This window comes from Mytilus galloprovincialis, chromosome 11 (genome assembly GCF_965363235.1).
Source record: "Mytilus galloprovincialis chromosome 11, xbMytGall1.hap1.1, whole genome shotgun sequence".
Taxonomy (NCBI): Eukaryota; Metazoa; Mollusca; class Bivalvia; order Mytilida; family Mytilidae; genus Mytilus; species Mytilus galloprovincialis.
The window spans coordinates 15,753,165-15,777,391 of record NC_134848.1 but is presented as its reverse complement, the minus strand read 5'-3'; the positions used below and the strand labels follow the sequence as shown (position 1 = coordinate 15,777,391).

At 33.3% G+C, this 24,227-nt stretch overlaps 1 protein-coding gene and 1 long non-coding RNA gene across 3 annotated transcripts; both read left to right on the top strand.

Annotated features, from left to right (window-relative positions):
- Window positions 1-1,165: 1,165 nt before the first annotated feature.
- LOC143051018 (uncharacterized) lies at window positions 1,166-10,480 on the top strand. Of its 2 annotated transcripts, XM_076224091.1 has the most exons (6): window positions 1,166-1,257; window positions 2,806-2,908; window positions 4,118-4,269; window positions 7,131-7,233; window positions 8,356-8,501; window positions 10,201-10,480. In XM_076224091.1, the coding sequence occupies exons 1-6, from the start codon at window positions 1,176-1,178 to the stop codon at window positions 10,290-10,292; spliced, it is 678 nt and encodes a 225-aa protein (XP_076080206.1). In that variant the 5' UTR covers window positions 1,166-1,175; the 3' UTR covers window positions 10,293-10,480. The 2 variants fall into 2 exon arrangements, with proteins under 2 accessions (XP_076080206.1, XP_076080207.1); XM_076224092.1 differs by lacking the exon at window positions 8,356-8,501.
- Window positions 10,481-15,204: 4,724 nt separating this feature from the next.
- On the top strand, window positions 15,205-23,868 carry LOC143051734 (uncharacterized). The gene is made up of 6 exons (XR_012970885.1): window positions 15,205-15,420; window positions 17,363-17,465; window positions 18,547-18,692; window positions 19,753-19,855; window positions 20,755-20,909; window positions 22,475-23,868. It is a non-coding gene; the product is annotated as an uncharacterized LOC143051734 (long non-coding RNA).
- Window positions 23,869-24,227: the final 359 nt, after the last annotated feature.

Here is a 24,227-nt window from a genome sequence, read left to right as displayed (position 1 = left end):
TAAATAAGGCCGTTAGTTTTCTCGTTTGAATTGTTTTACATTGTTATTTCGGGGCATTTTATAGCTGTCTTTGCGGCATTGGCTTTGTTTATTGATGAAGGCCGTTGCTTGAGTTGTACGTTTCAATCGCATGCAACCCATTTCCATAGACTATCAACATAACATAAATACAGTGAAACCTGGCTAAACCGAATCTTGCATAAACCAAAATCCTATATAAACCAAACATGTTCTTAAGCACCGCCATATCAAACTGTATGCGTTGTGAACCTGAAAAAAAAACGAAAAGGAAACAAAAGTCCCGAAGAAGTTCGGTTTAAACAGGTTTTACTATATTGTGTTACTTTGCTAATAATTGTGAATAAAGTAATAGTTTATTACCTTCAAATTGAAAATTTTAATGACAAAAATGGTAAACTATTAAAAAAAAAAAAAAAAAAAAAAAAAAAAAAAAAAAAAAAAAAAAAAAAAAAAAAAGATGATTAAAAAAATCATCACCGAAAGCTCGATGAGGATAGCTAAAATTGTTAACCCTCATAAAATATTGTCAACATTGGCTATGCTCTATTTGCACTATCGTTCTTTTATCTCTGTGTTATTTAAAAACAATATAATTAGTGGATCTAAAAATCTCTATACCGGAAAGAATGATAGGGTTCTTTGTTACCCTTTGTAAAAAAAACATTATCAACATTGGCCTTAGCTGCCCTATTTGTTCTATCAACCTTTAAGCTATGTCTAACATTGTATTTATTTACTACAGTGAAACCTGTTAAAACCGAACCTCTTCTGGACTTAAGATTTTGTTCGGTTTTGGCCGATGTTCGGTTTAATCAGGTTCACAACGCACTTATTTGATATGACGGTGCTTACGAACAGGTTTGGTTTAAACAGGTTTTCGGTTTATACAGGATTCGGTTTAGTCAGGTTTCACTGTAGCTTTAATTTTGTATTAAAGTGCATCATAGTATTAAGTATTCAGATTTCTTAATGTATCGTTAAACTATTGTTATATAAAATACAAAAACACGTCTGTGCAATTTGACCATCCATTGAATATGTGATATATTTAGCTAGGTCATAAGAAATAGTACTATGTCGTTATTATTAGATGTTTCTCTCCACAATCCCTCTTACATTATTAAAAAGTTTGTGTTTGCTTGTGTTTTAGCACTATGGATCGCAAAAGTGGAGCGAACCTGTATTTTGCAGTTCTTCTTGTTATTTTGCACATCACAGTAACAAATGCGTTAGATCGTAAGTAAATAATATCATCATAGATACCAGGAGTAAAATTGTATACGCCAGACGCGTGTTTTGATGAAAGGGGGATGCCAAATTTCTTTTACTGTATGAAAAATATTAAATTGTTGGTACAAAATGTAAATTTAAGATAGTGCTTGCAAAATGCTTTTTCTATGTTTATTTTGTAAAAATAAAAAATCTTCCTTGCCTAAATAGTTTGGATTTTTTTAGGAAATTTAGAAATTTATTTCAAGATATGAATGAGGGGGGATATACGATTGAATATAGGAAATAGGAGGTAAAATAATTTTGGGTAAGGAATTAGTATGTGGATGGGTTAAATCGTGGGACCTTTGAAAGAGGAAAAAAAGTTGTGAGTGGGAAAATTCAAAAACGTGGTGTTAGAAAAAAAAAGTAAAATCACAAAAATACTGGACTTAGAGGAAAATCAATTTGGAAAGTCCATAATCACATGGCAAAATCAAAATGACAAAACACATAAAAAAACGAATGGACAAGAACTGTCATATTCCTGACTTGGTACAGGCATTTTCAAATGTAGAAAATGGTGGATAAAACCTGGTTTTATAGCGCTAACCCTCTCACTTTGATGACAGTCTCATCAAATTCCGTTTGAAGAAAGCAGCATCTCCTTATCACCCCACATAAATTAGTAAAAGCTTCACTGTGACTTTGAGATGAAGAACAGCAATAAATACGCAGTTTTTTTTTTTTTTTTTTTTTGTGTTTTATTTATTGCTGTGCAAGTACTGATTTTGTAAATTTAATGTGAATACCCTTCGCCTAAAATAGTATTATGGTCTTAAAACAGCAAAATGGCGTTTATGAAAAACGGAATAAATCAGTTGAACTTCGTACATATATTTCAGATGCTTATTACCTCTTATTTTAACAGAAGTCCTTACTAATTCATGTTAATTAACAGTAAGCAATGTGAATTTTGAACATTAAATTATAATCTAATTCATATCTCCTTATTTTTTTTTAACCAGAATGGCAAGATAAAAGGCTGACATTTTAGTCGCCTATGTGTAACAGACAAAATCGGTCGCCGTGATTTCGTCGTTTACGCAGAAGTGGTATCATTCGGCAATCCGCGGTAGAATCCGCTACTCTCCTTCTAAGGGTACGGAATCGGCCGAGTTGAGACGAATGAAGTGGTATAAAACAAATATTAGCCTTTTATCTTGCCAATCTGGTAATAAAAAAAGGAGAAATGATATGATTATCATTCAAGCAGCTTTGCATCAGAAACCAAATAACATACATGTATAAGTTAGAAACTAAAGTATATGAGTGATCCGATATGCTCCGGAAGGATAAACAGATTCTTCTCTAAACGAGACAGTGTTTACATTAGATCATTGTATAGCCGACCATACGGTATGTGTTATTCGCATTGTGGGGCCGTCGTTGTTGCATGTCTTCCAGTTGTCTGTAAATGCTTAAAACAACTTTTTTTTTAACTATGGTGAATAGTTGTCCCACTGGCAATCATACAATATCTCCTCATGCTTATTTCTATGTATTATCTTTCAGAGGAATGTACGAATTCAACACTGATTGAACCCCTTGCTACAAACTGTGTCACAACTAGTTTTGTAGCGTTTTCTGCCGCTGCTGATGATGCAGCCAAATGTGTGTAAGTGAAATAATTGTGAGGGCCATGTCCTAATTAACAATAAGAAAAAACAATAATTTCAAAACAAAATTTTGTTATAAATAATTGACAATTATGATTATGCATTTAATTCTATATTGTCAATTTTTTTACCGTTATTGATTTGTATTGCAAGTTCTCAATATACAAGTGAATTCTTTTTTTTCTTTGTTTTTACAAAAACACGTGTTATTGTTGATGAAGACAGCCATCTTGTAAAGCATACGATTGTTTCGTAATATTTGTATACCTGCTTACCAAAAAAACAAACTCCTTCCTCTTTTGCATGTAACATCTCTCTCATATTGAAGATGCTTGTTTACTTTCAGGTATTTATAGATTTGTGTTCTGTGTAGCATTGTCTAATTATTTAACATTTTATTTCTCTTTGATGATTTAACGACTGCATTCTTTTCTTGGTACTAGCCATTTTTAAGGAACGACTATAATATTTTTCTGTCTTTTTTTCTGAATATTTTTTATGAAGAAAAAGAAAAAAAAAGTGCACACTGAGTAACATGCGTAGCATATTATTTAGAAGTTTGCACCAAATTTTTTAGGTTATTTCCAAAAGACAGAAAAATATTATAATCAGTCCTCATAATTTAATTCAAACTTCGGAGCAAATCATGAAAAAACTTTGATGACGTTATAAATTGGGACTGTCGTTGAAATATGACGAAACATTAAACAGAGGCGTATGGCAGAGAAGCTAGTGTCCAAAACATGACTAGTGTTAAATAATGTATACTTCCTTCAAAAACTTAAAATTGTATGTTTCTATCTAATTCCATGTATGTGTGTCAGGACTAGGTTTACAGAATAAAGAATGTTGGAGGAATACCAAAGAAACAATTGGAGCAATAATTGAGAAAAATCGACTACTGAGGGAGCTACCATCTGATTTTTTTGCGGGGAAGGGGAACGTACAGATTGAAAAATAAAAAGGTATAACATAAATTACAGCTTAAACAAAAGCAGGACAGATCTTTTGCCCCCCCCCCCCCCCCCCAATACAAATCCAAATGGTAGCACCCTCAGATATAAAAAAAAAAAAAAAAAAAAAAAAAAACATAGAATAATCAGCAAAATATTTCAAAAATAAAAAAAAAAACGGTTTAAATAAAAAAAAAAAAGTAGGAATAAAAATTCCAATATCAAGATCCTTACGTATTTGTTTGTTTTATTTAGGATCGCTACAGGTACTATCTTGCCATGTATAACGACTGCAGTACAGGACACGTACACTGTTACATGTACCGACGCACAACAATACATTGTTATAATAGGATTCAGGTCAACAATTACAGCAGCTCTACAAGGATTCGATGTTGTTGAAAAATGTAAGTAAAAAAATAAAATACCAATGCCTGTACCAACATAATCAAGTCAAGTTGTTTGATGTGTTTGTGCTTTTGATTTTACCATTTGATTAGGGATTTTTCGTTTTGAACTTTCCTCGGAGTTTTGTATTTTTGTGATTTTACTTTCTAGCACGTGCCAGGTGTGCTGGACTTCAATCTTAATTAATTCGGATTGTAAGTTTTTCTGTCGAACGTCGATTATTCTCTCCGAACGCTCCATTTTCCTCGGCCAATAAAAACTGAAATAACGAAAGGTGTTGAAAGTAGCATTGAATACCAAACAATTACAGCTGATTGCTAGCTTGACAGTGTTAAGTCATTATAAGGTATACTATACCCTTTTAGATTTCAAAAAAAAGCAGCCTAATGCCGCTAGGCCTTGAAGGCAGAACTCGAACCCGCAAAGTGGAAAGGGATTTATATAAGTTTCAAAACTTGTTTCCCCAATCCACTATGAATAAATATGTTTAAACTAAACTAAGGTATACTATCCTCCTTTTAAAGTAGTATAGTTTACAGACAGATGGATTGTTTATCTGTCGGACAAGTCTACTCTTAAAGTAGGGTATACCTTAGTCCCACTAGGCCACGATCGCACTACGGTCTGTGAAAAAATGCAAATTTTGATGAGCGTAGTACGATCGTATAGATCGCAGTAAGGTCGCATCACGGTCGTGGTGAGGTCTTCAAGATTGTGATGAGGGTGGCCAACTTTGAACATGTTCAAAACAATCGTGGTGCGGTCGTGGCGAAATCAGGTCGTAGTAAAAGCGTAATGAAAGCGCACTAAGATCGTAGTAAGATCGCAAAGGTCGTTGTACCATCGTAGCGCGAGCGTAGCGAAAGCGTGATTCTTTTCGGAGAAACTGCGCTACGATCTCACAGCGACGTTATTACGACCTCACTATGACTATCACGTTCTCACTGCGACCCAACTACGCTTCCACTACAACTACACCACGCTGTTCAAGACCATAGTATGATTCTAGCACGCCCTTGTCGTCCTCATCACGCTCTTCTCACGACCTGACTACGTTCATACTACGATCATTATTCTCATTGTCATTTTTAATCTCTCCAGGTTTTGTTTGTCTGTATGTAATCGAAACTTCTTGTCCATTTTCTCTAACGGCTCAACCATGTTGCTGGTTTTCATATAGATTAGACCATTGGTTTTTCCGTTTAAATGGTTTTACACTAGTAATTTTGGGGGCTCTTTATAGCTTGCTGTTCGGTGTGAACCAATGCTCCGTGTTGGTTGAAGGCCGTACCTAGGCCTATAATGGTTTACTTTTAAAAATTGTTACTTGGATGGAGAGTTGTCTCATTGGCACTCATACCACATCTTCCTATATCTATTGACACACCTGTGTCATCTCTGCTATCGTTCACTAAAATATCGTCATTTCAGCTTTATGGAAGAGCAATAGGTTTTAATTTAGGTCGGATTGGTCGGTCCGACATAACTACTTGATCAGGATCGTTACTATCAAAGCTCCCTCTGCCTATACATCAAGCCCTATACCACCACATCCACGTGTTCTAGTAGATTTTGGTGGCATGACTATGTTTCGAGAAATCTACGTATTAATCAGAAATAGAAGGAATGGAACTATATTGATATGGAACACGATGTTCACGTTATTGTTGAGAGCGTTGTAAGATCGCAATATGAACGTAGTATAATCGTGGTAAGAACGTATAATCGCAGTAGAAGCGTTGTAAGTTCGTGTTGCAATCGGATAACTCGTGGTATGGTCGTAGTGAGAACGACGTCGTGATGAGCGTAAAAAGATCTTGATAAGTGTAGTGAGGTCGCAGAATAAGCGCGGTGAGAACATGGTATAATCGTAGCAGGATCGTTTTAGAAGCGTAATGAGGACGTAGTAGCATCGTGAAAGCAACGAAAATTTACATTTTCATGCCGCTCATACCGCGACCTCACCACGATCTGAATTTATTTTAGATCACGGTGAGCGTGGTGCGCTCGTGGTCTAGTGGGACTATGGCTGTAGTTTACCTAACCTAATAATGACTTCTCATTTCAGCTAGCAAGCAAGCTAACCAAAGATATTGCCTTTCTCTACACACTCAATGCAATCGGCTATAACATGTATTATGTATAGATGTCAATGAAACTACTTTCTTTCAGATACCAAACTACAAAGACGTTAACAACTATCAGTCATTGTACGACCTTCATAAATTAGAAAACATCGCATAGTCAGCAACAAAGTGCCCGGTATGACAAATGTAAAACAGTTCAAACTATAAAAAGCCAAATTTAAATACAAAACAATTATAACGAAAAACAAATATGATATACAGCAACAAACGACAACCGCTGAATTACGGCTCCTGATTTGAAGCTAGAAAAGTGTTGCGGGTTTACATGTACATTGTATTTCTAAATATGTTAATGTTCAATCTATTCTTCATCGGAAGAATTGCAAGTACAGTGAGACCTGGCTGAACCGAACCTTTTCGAGACTTAAGATTTTGTCCTTTTTTGGCCGATGTTCGGTTTTATCGGTTTCACAACGCATAAAATTTGATATGACGGTGCTTAAGAACATGTTAGGTTTATACAGGTTTTCAGTTTATGCAGGATTCGGTTTAGCCAGGTTTCACTGTATATTATTCTGTAACACACGGTATCACATTAAATTTTCAATCAAGAAACATTGCAACATTGTTCTAGAAATTTTGGAGAAGGTATGTCTCGTTGCCTATATATAGCTATTTATTTAAATGCAGTAATTCTTAGAAAAACAAAATAGTAGTCAAGACCGTGGTGGTTTTCTTGAAAATGAATCTATGCAACGTTTATTGTTTAACAGGTCTACCTACGTTTACCTGTGGGGATATTACATCTATTGTATACTATGCAGCAAGAGCTTGTTCTGAGCAACTCCTTGAATTCCAGACACATACTAATTGCAGGTACATTACACCATATATGAGAGTTTTTCTTACCCCTTTACATTTCTAGGAATATGATTGGTTAAAAGCAATCGCGTGGAGACCGTGTATATTCCATATTAGGTTAGTAGGCGGGGCTTGTTATATTTGGAGGGGATATCCTTCAGTTGTGTATATTTTAGATTTTTAACATTTTATCTAATTTTCCCAAATATTGTCTACTCATTAGAATCTAAAACCCCATTATTATCTATTCAGTATTTTTATTTCCTTTTATTCTGCATTCGATTATAACTCGATCATTCAAATAAGTCGTCGTATTTTATTTGACAATTTCAAAAAGTTTGTTCATATGTGTCATTGTCCTTAATATGCATGAAATATTTGCCACTGGACGTTAAGCAACCAATAATCAATCAAACAATTCGCCGTTTCAAAATCTAATGCATCCTGTGTAATATTTTCAAAAGTGTACACCACAACGTCCTGATTGGTTAAAAATGTCACAAACAATGGAAATTTAACCAATGACGTGGCGTTATTTTCATTTTGGGGTACGAACAATGAAATTACCCATGATTCTTTAGATTCTAAAACGGCCAATTATCGGCTTCATTTAAAGGAATAAATATGATTTTCAATGCTAATCTGAGACTTGCAAACACCGTGTAAACAGATTTTCGAATGTAAAACAATTATTACGGGTGCCTCATGTGAAGCGGGAACACTTACAATACTCCCGATTTCTATCTTTCTATGTTGTGATTTCACACTATTGTTTCATGTAATGGTGAAGGTTCTGGTACCATTTAAACGATTAAATATGTTGCAGTTCTTTGCACCTCTCCTAAGTCGGGAATCTGATGTTCAGTAGTTGACATTAGTTGATGCGGTTCATAATTGTCTCTCATTTTTTATGTAGATTAGCTACATGTATAGACCGTTGGTTTTCCCGTTTTAATGGTTTTATACTAGTAATAATTTTTAGGCCATTATATAGCTAGCTCCGTGTTGAAGATCGTACCTTGACCTATAATGGTTTACTTTTATAAATTCTGATTTGGATGGAGAGTTGTCTCATTGGCACTCATACATGTACCACATCTTCTTATATCTATTTTGACTTATTGTAAATAATTATAGTACATTGTGTGGCCTGGCTACATGTTATGCCATAGCAGCCTCGGAGGTGTCATCATGTTCAGTAGATGATTTCGAGCAGACGATCACAGACAATGCAGCAGCTTGGCAAGCTGCATTCGCAGAAACCCAAACGGAAATGTGTTGTCGTGAGTATTTGTAGAATCTAGTGCATTTTGGGTAACATTTTCAAAAGAATACACCTAAAACGTAAAATTTGGTTTGAAGAAATCAATATATATGTTTTTATTGATTGTTGTAAATTATAGTTAATTTATATATACAATGTATGTGGCATGGCTATCTGTTATGCAGTGAGTATCTATATAATCTGGTGCATTCTGGGTAACATTTTCAAAAGTATACATCAAAACGTCGTAATGTGTTATCGACGTTAGTAACGATTATCAAGGTAACTTCTGTTGTCCTGAACATGCATGAAATATTTGCAACTGGAGGTTAAGCAACCAACAATCAATCAATCAATAAATCACGTCGAATTAATACCCCCCGAAATGAAATTACCCATAATCCTTTAGATCTTGATTCGACGAATTTCTGGACAGTTTTGTTTTATAACCATTAATCACGTTATAATAAATCGTCTATAACTACATGTAATTCCTTTTAAAATTCTTAAACTTTAAATTTATTAAACTTTGTAGTTGTTTACTGTCTTATTGTATCATTGGCAATCAAACATGCAAAGCAGAGCATTGTTTTTGTATGTTTTAAAAAGTTCAATATACAAAGTTACATTTGATAGGAGCTACCGATCTTTAACTCCGAACAATTATTAGTTATAGAATTGGACATACGAGCTGACGTATCTCGCTAGGTCTAGTGCAATAATCTATCTTTAAAATTTCCTTTTATTAGATTAACCCCTGATCAAATAATTTCATTCAAATGAATAATTTATATTGATAGTTTATATATATAATATATATATCTACTTTTATGAGTCTCTGGGTGGATTTCACAGAGTAGAGGATGTTAGGCCATACAAGAATATAGAAATAATACAAAAAAAGAGTACTAACAAAAGAGCACTAAAATACAACAGAAAACACTTGAGTAAAAGATAAAGAATATACAAAATTACATTAAAAGTTATTGAATACAACTCCTAATCAGGAATAGATTACCATAGCTGTATTTCGCAAAACATTTAGGAATTTGGTCCTCAAAGCTCTTCAACTTCGTACATGTACTTGGCCATTTTAACATTTTTAATTCAAGCGTCACTGATGATTTTTTTTGTAGATGAAACGTGTCTGGCACAAATATGAAATTACAATCCTGGTACAGTGAAACCTGACTAAACCGAATCCTGTATAAACCGAAAACCTGTGTAAACCAAACATGTTCTTAAGCACCGTCATATCAAATAAAGTGCGTTGTGAACCTGATTAAACCGAACATCGGCCAACACCGAACAAAATCTTAAGTCCAGAAGACGTTCGGTTTTAACAGGTTTCACTGTATCTATGATGAGTTTATCATCAAACCCTCATTTATGGCATAAAATGTTATACAGTGAAACCTGACTAAACCGAACTCTGTATAAACCGAAAACCTGTATAAACCAAACATGTTCTTAAGCACCGTCATATCAAATAAAGTGCGTTGTGAACCTGATTAAACCGAACATCGGCCAACACCGAACAAAATCTTAAGTCCAGAAGAGGTTCGGTTTAAACAGGTTTCACTGTACTTTTACAGTAAATGATCCTGAAATAAGATACAACTGATAAGTATAATCTATATTGAACTGAAAACGAAGTACTACAAACATATTTATAACAAAGATTTTAACGTCTATATTTTTCTTATCTTCTTTTTCAGCATCAGTAGGTTTGATCTTCAATTTGGAGTTGACCGTTTACGCACTTGCTGTCATAACTGGAGTCTTCTTACAGAAACATTTTCTGACGTGAAATATATTTGCATTTAATTGTTAAGACTAAAATGATATGCATATGTGATGTACCAGAGACATTGTACATGTAGTATAATTATATCTCTGAATGTACAAACCTAAGTTTTGTGTCATATACAGTAACTGGTTTTTGAATAATTTTTTGAATTGATTTGTGTTTAACGTTGCAAGATCATGTACTGTAGTGAGAAATTAAAATAAATATAGTGACTTAAAATGATTTTTTGAAAAATTCAGAAATTGAGGAAAAATATATGAAAAAAATAGAACCAGAAATATTTCTCAATTCTGAATTCGTAAGTAAATTGAATAAAAGACATATATCTTTATAATTATCATATATGTTCATACAATATTCTTTTATGCACCGACCTTTTTTTTTTTTAATCTTTTATGGCTTTTTTGTTGTATAATTCAAAATTTAAAATTTAAAAATAAATGTTTAGAAGGAAATTCAGTTCTAATAGGACTAAACAATTCAAAGTCATAAAAAAACTCAAATTAAAAAAAAATATGCATATGTTTTTTATAAATAAATGGATAGTTTTCATTATACAACTTATGTACATATACTTTTTTCTAAAGAAAGTTCTGTAAATTGTCCACATTTAGAAGAAGTTTACTTATTTTTATTTGCTTGCTTCCAGTAAGCAATTCGACGACATATTTTCCGTATGCATAGTGACCTGAGCGTAACCGTCCTCGTAAAAATCCGGTGATCGCAATACGCATGAATCTGTCATTAAAATAAACAATTACCGGATTGTACATGTTAAACACGTTCCCAATACCCATGCTTTTTGTTATCTGTTTACTATAAGGTGACAATCGGTAAACTTCGGCTTCAAAACACGGCATTTAATGAGCAGCGATATTTGTGAAATCATAACAGACAGCGTGAAAAAAAATGACGATATATTTGCGTAAAAAATGATAAAATTGTGCACAGAGGACTAAGTTTATGATATATACATGCATTGGTTCAAGAATTTGATAAACATTATTTTTCACCACTCACTGGTTTCTTATGACTTTTTAAATAAAATGTTCCTTCAAATCATTTGCATTAATGGTATTTGTTTGATTATTGTATATTTTCTCTCTTACTATCATCTCGGTATTTTGGTTTGACCAAGCTTGGTGTTATTTAAAAATTGAATGCTTCTTTTTGTAACTTCATTGGGGTGTAAAAGCGTTGACCGAAGTACATTTTGTATGAAGCGCGGAAGCGCTTCATACTAAAAATGTGCGCACGGTCAACGCTTTTACAACCCTATGAAGTTACAAAAAGAAGCATTCAATACTTATAATTACATTTTTTAGCAATGATAATGAAAACACGAATTTTATTATTGTTTTATTTAATTCACCTGTGCACTTTATTGTGGGACCACGTGTTATCATGAATGAAAAGTTTTATTGAGCAATGCAATTGCCTACGGAATAACACGTGAGGTGCAGTTAACCAATCAGAATAAAGTATCATAATGAAACATACATCTAATGTAATTATTTGTTATTCAATATCCAATCGGTTGCTTGCAGTCGGTTCGATAATCAACTGATGTACATGTATTAGTTGAAAATAATAAGATATTAGATATTCGATATTATTAAAAGCTTGATAGTCGTAGTTAGAAGGAGAAAAAAGATATGTAGGAATATATTGTCCCGAGTAGAATTTTTTATTGCACGAGCTTGCGAGTGCAATATATGTTCTACTCGGGACACTATTCCCCAATATTCATGCAATAACCCTTTTATTGTATAGCAATATAATATTTGAAAGTAAAAATTGGTTTAAACTAAGATTTTGTCGTTGATGACGTCATGAATTTTGAAGATTTATTGCACACTACCGTTTGGTTACTTTCTGTGGGAAATATTATATTGCTATGCAATAAAAAGTGCACTAGTGTAATAAATCTTCAAAATTCATGACGTCATCAATGACAAAATTTTAGTTTAAACCAATTTTTACTTTCAAATATTATATTGCTATACAATAAAAGGGTTATTGCATGAATATTGGAGAATATTGTCCCTCGTAGAACATATATTGCACTTGCAAGCTCGTGCAATATAAAATTCTACTCGGGACAATATTCCCCAATATTCATGCAATAACCCTATATTATGACCCCTTTAAGCTTTCATCAATTTTCGTTCTCCTCAAATACAAATCTCAGTTTAAAAAGTATAATATCGAAAATCAAACCGACCACTAGCTTCACATACATGCCTATCGCCAAGGAAACTGCTATTGCACCACCTCGTGACTGTTATATATTGCTTAACCACACAAACATACAAAAAATTAAAACACTTTATAAATTTTAAGTGTTTCTGGTTTTACCGTCTTCTGGATCATTCAATGCCAACGGACGTGTGAACCATCATTTTGATTCCGGAACAAACATTCAAGAATTGAAATGTGGCACGATCGAGACAAAAGGACGTAAATGCTAGTACATTGGAACTAAAACTCATGTATGTTAAAAGGTCAGCTTTAGCCTGCCTCCGGGTGCGGGGATATTTCGCTGTGTTGAAGATCAATTGGTGGCTTTGCGCTGTTATCACATAAGCAATACCGTATGGGTGCCACATGTGGAGCAGGATCTGCTAACCCTTCCAGAGCACCTGATATCACCTCTAGTTTTTTGGTGGGGTTCGTGTTGTTAATTCTTTAGTTTTCTATGTTGTCTCATGTGTGCTGTTGTTTGTTTGTCTTTTTCATTTTAACCATGGCGTTGTCAGTTTGTTTTAGAAGTATGACTTTGACTGTCCCTTTGGTATCTTTCGTCCCTCTTTTACTGCTCTTGGGTCAGTTGTTGTCTCATAATTTAGACACATTGCTTACATCAATCAATCTTTATGGGCAAGTTTGCTGATCAAAGATTGGTGTGCAATGTCCAGTGGGAAATATTATATTTTTCACTTAAGTGGATACATAGGCAATCATACCACACCTCTTTATTTCAATATATATATATATATATATGTTATATGAAAGTTAACCCTACTTTGTCCAAAAGGAATATGCTATAAGTCGGATTTTTAAAGCGTATTTCATACGGTAACATAACACCCAATCCGGATACATCTTGGTGAACCCACCATCCGAGGAAAACATGCACTAACCGTGCGTACAGCCGAAGCTGATTTTAAAGATGAATTAAAAAGTCCCAACAGGGATATGATGAACATTTGTCTGTTTTATGTCCAGTGGCAAATATTATATACATTTTCCAGACTCAATGTTTTTGAAATTTTTATAATAGATTGTTTCATCAAGAGATACGGAACTTTAAAAGTTGCCTCTGGATAAGTATGGTAAGTTCGATAAGAGCAAACGAATCTTAATTGACCCCTCAGACAGTTATAAGGATTCCATAACGACAAAAGAGCTTACCACTCTTTCCAAGACTTTCCTTAGACTAACTATAGGATTAGGGTCTAAGCATAAACTGGACGTAGCTGCGTATTTACATTCGTCACAACTCGACCGATTCCGTACCTCTAGCGGAGTCAACCGAGAATTGTCGATTGTGCGTATTTATACACCACAACCAAAAGGACGTAAAAGCTTAACTTCCGAACGTGAGAAGTCCAAAGACAACTATGTGTGCAATACTTAATCAATCTTCGGGGTTTCTGGACAAAATTTAAGAAAAGTGTTTACATTCCTTAGCTATTAAGTGATCATATATCATGAATCAGGCTCAAGCTGGCAGCCTCTTTTAGTAGCCAATCAACATAACACCCACTTTTTTTCCAGCAGCAAATTAAATTGTACATTGTCCATCCAAAAATCACGAAAATGTCGAATTCCGAATCTGCTCGTGATTTCCATTCCCCAATACATATATTATAAATTTTATTTATCTTGTCCATGTACATGTATAATTCACAGATTGTTAGTTATATATGATCAATATTCAATATGTATCTATCAATCATGTTTACAAACATTTTGGTTGTTATATTAAAACATTTACTATTAATAACTACATGTATACCAAATGAAGAACCTAGGTAAATTGGTGTCATTCTTTTCGACTTGCACTCGAACTGGCACTCGGTCAATTGAGAGCAACCAAAAGGAGTAAAATCAAACATATAATCGGTGCAATTTTTATTGGAGGTTTTGTGTTTTCATTGCAGATGATTTGCTGTGAATAGAAAATATTTAACAGTAATCCCCCCCCCCCCCCCAAGAAAAAAAAATAATTTTACCGACTGAAAGGTTAATTTTACTTCTTTATGTTGCTCTTACTTGACGGAGTACCAGGATGTCCTATCAAAAAGCAGATAATCTGTCGAATGAATATAAATTCCGAAGTCAAAAGTTGGTTATACAGTCGGAAACCCGGTTGAAATACAACAAAAGAATCGAAGCTCTTTGTTAGAGAAGGCGGTAAATGTGTACTGTAATGTTTACTATAGTGACAAAAAAATTAAAAGTTAATAGAAACAAACAAAATTACAAATTTCTTCTCAATTACGAAGTGTTTTATTTCAAAAACACCGTTTGCCTAAGTTTTCAATTTATCTAGTACATAGTTAAGCAGAACAATTATATATCAAATCGACGACATGGGTATCTTTCAAGATGGATGTAGAAAATGTGTAACCTCCGATTTTTAAAAAAAATTACCACGGACGGAAAACATATCAATCTATTATTGACGACAGTCTTTCAAGTTGGATGATGAAAATGCATATCTTCGAAAAATCATATTTGTTTATATAATACATATAAAAACTCTAGATGAGTTGAATAACATTTCCTTTATACATGTAATACTCTATGTAATTCGTTAATAGCAAATACACAAGCTACAACTACATTTTCCCTTAGGCAATATTTTCTTGTCACATGTTGTAACGGAAGTACTAATTTTACGACAACAACCCATGTTTCTACTATAATAATTATACCTGATGGTTATTCGCGGAATGAAAATTGGAATATTTAACGGACTTTAAACAAAATATTACAATGTTTGACGATTTCGATATGTTTTGCAGGATAATTATTTAACCATCAATAGTGTAGAAAACAATTATGAAGATATTCCTTTTAATATTGGTTGTAAATTTACAATTTCTATATGTCACGGCAAGTGAGTATATATATATAAAACATTACGAAAACAATAACAGTAATATAAGCCTTTGTATCAACAATAATCTTTTAAAAAGACCTTTAAAATGTAATTATAGATTGTTTAAATGTATTTGACATACATAATTTTATATAAATTGCATAGTATGATTTATTTTGAACAAAAAATATATACAAATACTAAGTATACAGGAGACTTCCATCGCATCCAAATGTAAAATTAATAAATCTTTATGTAATCCGCTTGAAAAAGATCTAAATAATATATGACTTTGTCCAGAATACTTTGAATTGTCTGAAACAGATGGATTACTATTACTTCGAATTCTTATTTTATCTTCATTTGATACATGTATTATGCAGCTTACTGTAAGAGTTGGGTTCTTTAAAAATGCATTTGCACAGAGGGGAGTGGACACAACACCTGCATAAATATAACTGTAATATGTGCAACTCTATATCTGATGTTTAATATAAAAAAATATTATAAATTATGTATTGTGTACAAATTTGTATTGTATGGTTTATGATATGCCTTCAATCCCTAGTGGTATACATGTTCATTTCATTAATAAATTAGGAATAAAAAATATTTTGCATTAAGTACAAATTTAGCATTAAGATTCAAATTAGGTAAAACATTCCAAATAAGCGAGTGCAAAAAATGAAATCAACACTTTACAAATGTCCTGCATCCGAAGCACTTTTCTGGATTTACCTTCATCAGGAACTCTTGTGATGTACTTAGGTGAGGTTTTAGAATTTGTGTCAAATGTTCGGACTCCTTGATGTTTTTCGATACAATACAATGTAAAATATCTTGCCCCATAACACCAATTTATTTTTTCGTATAAGCCCTAACAGCTCATGAAAGGTCATTTGCCAAAATTTTAGAAGATTCTTGATTTCCTTTCTTTTGTTTTGAGACCCAAATAATACCAACGAAATACAAGGTGAAAGTCCGAGTCAGCCTTTTCCCGCCATATTTTAAATCTCAACTATCTCGAAAAGGAGGTCCATGACCCATCAATATTTTTAGCTTATTTTTATCCTCAGTTGATGCTCTACCAACTTATAGTATTAGTTTTAACTTCTTAATTAAAGCTTAATATTTGACAGCAAAGGATGTGTTAGAACTACAACAGTTGACCGAAATAAAGTACATGTATACAAATCAATAGCCAAATCAATCTGAGTGTAAAAATAAGTAAGGGAGCTACCATTTGATTTTTATGGGGGGCTTAGGATGGAAAATTTTGTCCTGCATTTTTTTTTTAGTTGTAATCTCTGTCCTGCCTTTTTATTTTTCACTCTATTCGGTCCTGCCTTTTTTTTTTTATTAGTTTATCCTGACCTTTTTTACCTAAATTGTCATCCTGCCTTTTTTTTTTGCAAAGTGTCTCATCCTGCCTTTTTTTTTACTCAAAACTCCTGTCCTGCCTATTTTTTTCAAATTTCATCCTAGCCCCCCATAAAAATCAAATGGTAGCTCCCTAAGTCGCGGTTTGTCTGCCAACGAGAAAACTCTCCAACAGCGTCCAAATGACAATGACATTAACAACAATAGGTTACCAACAACGAGCTTTCAACAATCAGCAAAGCCCATACTGAACTATAAATGTAAATAATCCAACGAGTAAACTACCGACCTGATTTATGTACAAAATACTAAACGAAACATAAATATGCAACGACAACCACTGAATTACAAGCTCCTGACTTGCGACCTGCGCAAACAGACAAACTTCGCCTGACAAAGTAGAAACGAAATGATAGTATATTTTAAAGCGGTTAGGCGTTGCTCATCGTTGATAGCCGAACGATGACCTATAGTTGTTAATAACTGTGTCATTTTGTCTCTTGTGGAGAGTTGTCTCATTGGCAATCATACCATATCTTCTTTTTTTATATTGAGTCTGTAATTTACTTTGTATTTTCAGACCCATGTACAAACGGTGAACTGATTGAAGGAGCTGCCTTAAAATGTACAGCCCAACAGTTGATTGGTCTACTACAAGCAAAATCACTTGAAGAAAAATGCGGGTAAGATATTTTTATGACGGCGTATCATTACATTATATTCAGGTACCCATTCGGCAAGTCAGGAACCAGAAGCAGCAAATGAACTGTAACATGCGTATAAATTCAATTTGAAAAATGCCTACACATATTTTTTTTTTCATAAATTAGACCGTTAGTTTTCTCAATTGAAATAATTCAGGCCTGCTTTTATCGACTATACGGTATGAATTAATACTCATTGTTGAAGTACGGTTGCTTATAATTGCTTACATCCGCTTTAATTGAACTTTGGTGGAAAGTTTGCTCAACATCTCTTTATTTTATATACATGTATGCAAACACATCATAATGATGTTGTTCTTTAACTTGCTAGCTACTATGAGATCTGGACTTGCAGACTCCAGTATCAACCAATCAAAATGCTGGATTTCATGTTTCGAGCATGATTTTAGTGTCTTGAAGTCATAAAACTTTGCTCAGTGCTTGGAGCACAAGTATCATGCTCGAAACAGGAAATCCAGCAATTTCATTGGTTGATTTTCGAGTACGAGTACAAAAAACTGTCTCTAAAGTTTTATGACCGCAAGACCTGGTCTCTAATTGGGAAATCATGTCTCATTTTTTATCAGACCAAATCTTCTTATCTTCAAATAAACTTTTAGTTTCATGTGTTTATTCTATTTATTTTACCAGCAGAAATATTCACAAGAGCTGTTTAATTTTTACTATAATTTACTTATCAATGTTAAAGAAAGGGATTAGCCTATTTTGAGTTTTTATATGATGGACAAATAGAATGGAAAATCCTTGCCGACAGCAAAAATCTATTAAAAGTGAAAAAGCTATTGAATTCATTTTTGTATCCGATGTTATCCGAAATAAATTTAACAAGAAACGTTTCAGCGATTCGAACAAACACAAATGTCATGTATCTTTCGTCACAACTAGGCCGATTCCGTGCCTTAGAAAGAGGTACATGTAGCGGATTCATCCGAGGATTGCCGATTAACACATGAATAAACGGCGGATTTTAAAAGTAGTGTTTTTTGTAAATAAGGTAATGGTATAATATGTTCACCAAGGCTGTATTTGTATTTTTCAGAATTGTTTTAGATAAAGTAAGACCCTGCATTGTAGAAGCCATCAGCACAGACCACAATAGAACATGTAAAGCACGAGAGATACACGAGCTCATTGTTAACTTTCGTGACGTCATTGTCGAGCATTTGAAATTCGATGTTACAGAATGTATGTAAAAATGTTTAAGGTGATACCTAATACTTTCACTAAAATAAATTTGGCTCGTTTAATATTCATAAACTTTTGACAAACTACTTATTTTGACCCTTTGACAAATATATAAAAATTTCAAAAAATTTGAACCAACCATTTTATCAGAAAAATTACACTGGTTATATAGCAGTTTGACAAACACTAATTTTGATCATTGAGAAGCTTAATATTCCCCTAACAACACAACGTAATTTAAACGTTTAACTGATTTTACAGAGTTATCTCCCTGTAGTGTTAGGTACCAGCTTTAATAAAAATAAGATACGAAAAGTATTTGCTTAAACACCTGAACCTTTTTGATGTCCAACTATCATGTTACAATAAAAAGAAATGACGTTTTAACGCTATTTTCTGAATAATGTCCCCAATTGTCGCTAATCATTTCTTTTACACTGCTCTTAAACAAATATTTGATATTTACAATTTGTTTTCAAATTTATAATTACCACACAATTGGCTATAATATGTGCAGTCATTTGAACTCAAGTGGAAAGTTGTCTCGTTGGCAATCATACCATATCTCCTTATTTTCATATATAATTATAAACTAAAAAGTAAACTGAGACGAAAGATACCAATGAAAAATTCAACAACCATGAGTCGAGGAGAAAATGAAAACGCCTTATTAAAGATTGAATAACGATAAAAAGACAAACCAAATCAAAACACAAAACAAATCAAAACAAAACAAAACAAAACAAACAAAATAAATTAACGGCAGCAAGACTAACCATTAACTGTGGGGATTTGTTTTTGTTATACAAGACCATGTATCATGATTATAACAAATACTATGTTTCTTAACTTTTTTAGATGCTTAACTTTCCTTTGTTCTTTGATTTTAACGTTGCGATTTACTAGTATAAGAATGGAATCATATCCTTTATGGCAAATGAAACAACCATAAATGAACAGTCATAAAGAAGGAGCCTTCAAATTCTTGAGATTTTTTAATAAAAGAACAACTATAATATGAAACACAAGAAACTTGGTTTAACTCATGTTGTAATTTCAGGTTTACCAGTAATGAATTGTTCAGATTTCGAATCTGTGATGTACTACCTCGAGGTGTCGTGTGAATCTCAATTTGAAAGTTTTATAGAATACTCAAATTGTGGGTAAGTTATAATAGCTTAACTATACACACATACAAGTTTGGCTTCTATCAAATACCAAATCAACAACACCTTAACAAAGTAATAGTACATTTGCATTGTCGTAAAACTTAAGAGTACTTCAATCGACACTCCTTGAGTTGAGCAGTTACATGTGGAGCAGGATCTGCTTACCCTTCCGGAGCACCAGAAATCATCCCAAGTTTTGGTGTGGTTCGTGTTGCTTATTCTTTAGTTTTCTATGTTGTGTGTTGTGTACTATTATTTGTCTGTTTGTCTTTTTCTTTTTTATCCATGGCGTTGTCAGTTTATTTTCGATCTACGCGTTTGACTGTCCCTCTGGTACCTTTCGCCCCTCTTTTACATCTCGAAAGAACGGAATTTACCGAGATGAGCTCGAGACGATTATGACTACTATAATATCAAACACATAGCGAGGCATCATTGATATGCTTAGTATATAGTATATTTATTATAAATCAACTAATTTTGACGAGCGTTTTATTTTGTGCCGCTCTCACGAGAAGGAAAATAACGTTAATATAATTTATGTCAAATATATGCCAATGAGATATTAAACTCATAATGTTTATAACAAATTAAATTGTAACACCGCCATGGCAAGACAGTACACAAATTATAAACATAAACATGATAAATTAGACATTTAAAAAACATTGCTAAACAACACTAACCATATATTCCAAGTGCTCTTGAAGGGTAAGCAGATCTTGCTCAATATGTGGGACACGTTGTGCAGATCATGCAAGAAATTATTATTGCTTTTAATTTTTATCACATAATGACAAATGTAAAAATAAATAGAAGTACATTATTTTTGTGTATACATGATTACATGTGGTATTTGATATTAATTATTTCATGTTTATATTTTTGTTCAGAAATCTGTGTAGATTAGGATCTTGCATGTCAGATGCAGTGACCGCACAAAATAAAACGTGTTCCCTGATAGAGTTTCAGAATTCAATAATGTCTAACAGAAACGCATGGACGGCGGAAATGGGAACTTCAGAGGTCGATATTTGTTGTAGTGACGGTATATACTATTTAGATCACAATATTCCATACACAGTCAAATCTGCTTAAGAGACCACCTGTATTAAGTAATTATAACACCTGTGTTCAAAGACCACCAATGTTATCCTTCTGAAGAACATTTCATATAAATTAAACCTGCATTAAAGACATCCTTTTTGCTCTTCCTCAAGTGGTCTCTTAAAACAGGGTTGACTGTATATAAGAAATGATTTAAGTTTGACTTAGTGGCCGCCATTTTGGAGAGATACATAAAATCGCGAAGATGAGAACATCAGAGGTCGATAACTGTTGCAGTGAGTATTTAATACTTTGTAAACCACAAAACTGCATGAATAGATAAATTTAAACATGACATAAATTAAGGTTGAGTTATCTCCCTTGACCGCCATTTTGGAAGGGGTATAAATGGCTGATTTTCTTATTTCACTTACCAAATTGAAACATGAAAGCATATTCAAAAATACGTCATACTATATTTGGAAGTGGAAGAACACACATGAAGTCGTCGTACTGTAAATATCACGACATATAAAAAAAAACTTCAAAAAAAAACGTCTTTTTCTTTGTCTTCGTCTTTGTATCAGATAAATTCAAGATGATATCCCCTACATATGAACATGTACGTTCTTGTTATTAAATACACACGACATGAAATATCGCCAAAACCAACCATCAATACCATCGAAAATTTAACGATAAAAAATGACGACAAAAGACATAAAACTAATTAAAAAAAAGTACCAATTACAGTAAGCAAGCGTCAAAATAGATGTCTTAGGGAGCTACCATTTGATTTTTATGGGGGGCTAGGATGAAATTTGAAAAAAATAGGTAGGACAGGAGTTTTGAGTTAAAAAAAAAGGCAGGATGAGACACTTGCAAAAAAAAAAGGTCAGGACGATAATTTAGGTAAAAAAAGTCAGGATGAACTAAAAAAAAAAAAAAAAGGCAGGACCGAACAGAGTTAAAAATAAAAAGGCAGGACAGAGATTACAGCTAAAAAAAAATGCAGGACAAAATTTTTCATCCTAGCCCCCCCCCCCCCCCCCCCCCCCCCCATAAAAATCAAATGGTAGCTCCCTTATATTTGTTCACATTTGATTGATGTCTCTGTGTATAATACCCCGAATATTCCTTTTTTTAAGTAAGAATATATTACTATGATTTTATTCCATTAAAATCATAATGCTTGAAAAAAATATATAATAATTTATCAAGAGTCGACCATGTCGACTGTTTATCTTAATTTATGTTATTGAGTTATACACACATGCAAGCAGCAGTCTTGCGTTATAGCAATATTGATATACAGTGAAACCTGACTAAACCGAATCCTGTATAAACCGATAACCTGTATAAACCAAACATATTCGTAAGCACCGTCATATCAAATAATTAAAAGTGCGTTGTGAACCTGATTAAACCGAACATCGGCCAAAACCGAACAAAATCTTAAGTCCAGAAGAGGTTCGGTTTTAATAGGTTTCACTGTACATACATTATGTTCTTTGTAACTGTTTTATGTGAAATGTGAGGAATGAAGTCATTCTCATTTATTTTCAGATGTAAATTCAGTCAGTTTGCCATTCATATCAGTATCACTGAACTTATTGTCGTTATTCGTCATGTTTGTATTGCTTTGATTATTTAAAAGACGGTGTTATGATCTAAAACAATGTTGCATTATTTTGAAAATATGGCAACTCTATGTCTTCTTCCGACAAAAGGGGGACTTATGTTTTTGGATGAGCAAGATGTAAATAATCAGGATGATAAACCCGAAGCCTCGTGTGGATTGAGTTCGTATGTTGCCTGTTGCAAGGCGCGAAATATCCGATATGCCCTCATCTATCAGTGGCAGTCCAAATCTCCTTGACCTTCATCCCACACAGCCTCTTTTACAATACATATCGTATTCTTCTTCATGACCCACCTTCGACAGTTGATAGGCATTATATTTCCTGGTCGGTGCGTCCGTCTGTTCGATCGTCTGTCTGTCCCGCTTCAGGTTTTAAAGGTTTTGGTTGAGGTAATTTTTGATGAAGTTGAATTCCAATCAACTTGAAACTCAGTACACATGATCCCTATGATATGATCTTTTAACTTTTAGTGCCAAATTAGAGTTTTTACCTCATTTCAGTCACGGTCACAGAACATAGAAAATTAAAGTGCGAGAGGGGCATCCGTGTACTGCGGACACATACTTGTTATTATTTGTTCTCGTCCTGATCATGCATGAAATATTTGCTGCTTGACGGAAGGCAACCATCAATCATTCAAACATTCACAATTTATTTAGAAGTGAATTTCAAAATATGAACAATCTTATGTTGCTAGGGTCTACATTGAGTTTGCAAGTTTCAGATGTCCTTGTTTACAACCTTTTACGATTTGACCAAACCACTACTCAACATCACAATTCGTGACTCAAACGTTTTCTAGTTCAACCTCATCTCCTTATTCATGCATTAAAAATAAAGAAAGCAATTGGGTCCCAGCAATGCATATGAAAACAAATTTACCGTCCACAAAGGGGACTATATTTTAAAGGGAGATAAAAGTGGTATTGGGTTCCTATACAGGCGATTAAAACTTAGATGTAGCCTGTAATTTTCAACTCTTTATTCGTCAACATTTTTTGTATACAATGTATTTAATAGAAATTTGTATTTTTCGTCATATGACATTATCATGATTATTGTTTGCATCTTTATTACTTTTGAATCTTCTCCTTGTGAGGAATAATAATTACTAATAAAATGCACATGTTTTATATAACTCTAATGTTCTATTATTCTATATATTGTATTGTATTATATTGTATTTCATTGTATTGCATTGTACATGTATTGCATTGTATTACATTGTTTTTCATTGTATTGTATTGTATAAAATTATTGTTTGATTGTATTGCTTGACCCTCATGGGTGTAATTTTGCAATAAAGATTATATATTAGTATGAGTTATAATAGTCCATGTATTACCAACTAATACCATTTTTAGTTACTTAATGTGAAAAAAATTACTCAACTACAAATGGCATTCAGAATTTTAATTGAAATTGTTCACCTGAACTTGTTGAAGACAAGCAGTGTAAACTATCATGTTTCTACGACACCGAATCGCTATGTCGGCCATAACTTTCCTTTAAAATTCAGACACAATAAGAGAAAATATCTGACGCCAAAAAGAGAAGTGATTGTTTTATGACGTCAACAGTTCAAGTGTCGCCAATTCTCGGGCCAAATGTCGCCATTTCTGGGTCAAATGTCGGGTCAAATATCGCAGATCCCCATGAGGTCTATACATTGCTGG

What these genes read in the sequence shown, in the direction of transcription:
- LOC143051018 (XM_076224091.1), top strand. Translation starts at nt 1,176, where the DNA reads ATGGATCGCAAAAGTGGAGCGAACCTGTATTTTGCAGTTCTTCTTGTT. An exon ending in ATTCGATGTTGTTGAAAAAT is followed by an intron (nt 4,270 to 7,130) that starts GTAAGTAAAAAA and finishes ATTGTTTAACAG; the next exon opens with GTCTACCTACGTTTACCTGT. An exon ending in CCAAACGGAAATGTGTTGTC is followed by an intron (nt 8,502 to 10,200) that starts GTGAGTATTTGT and finishes CTTCTTTTTCAG; the next exon opens with CATCAGTAGGTTTGATCTTC.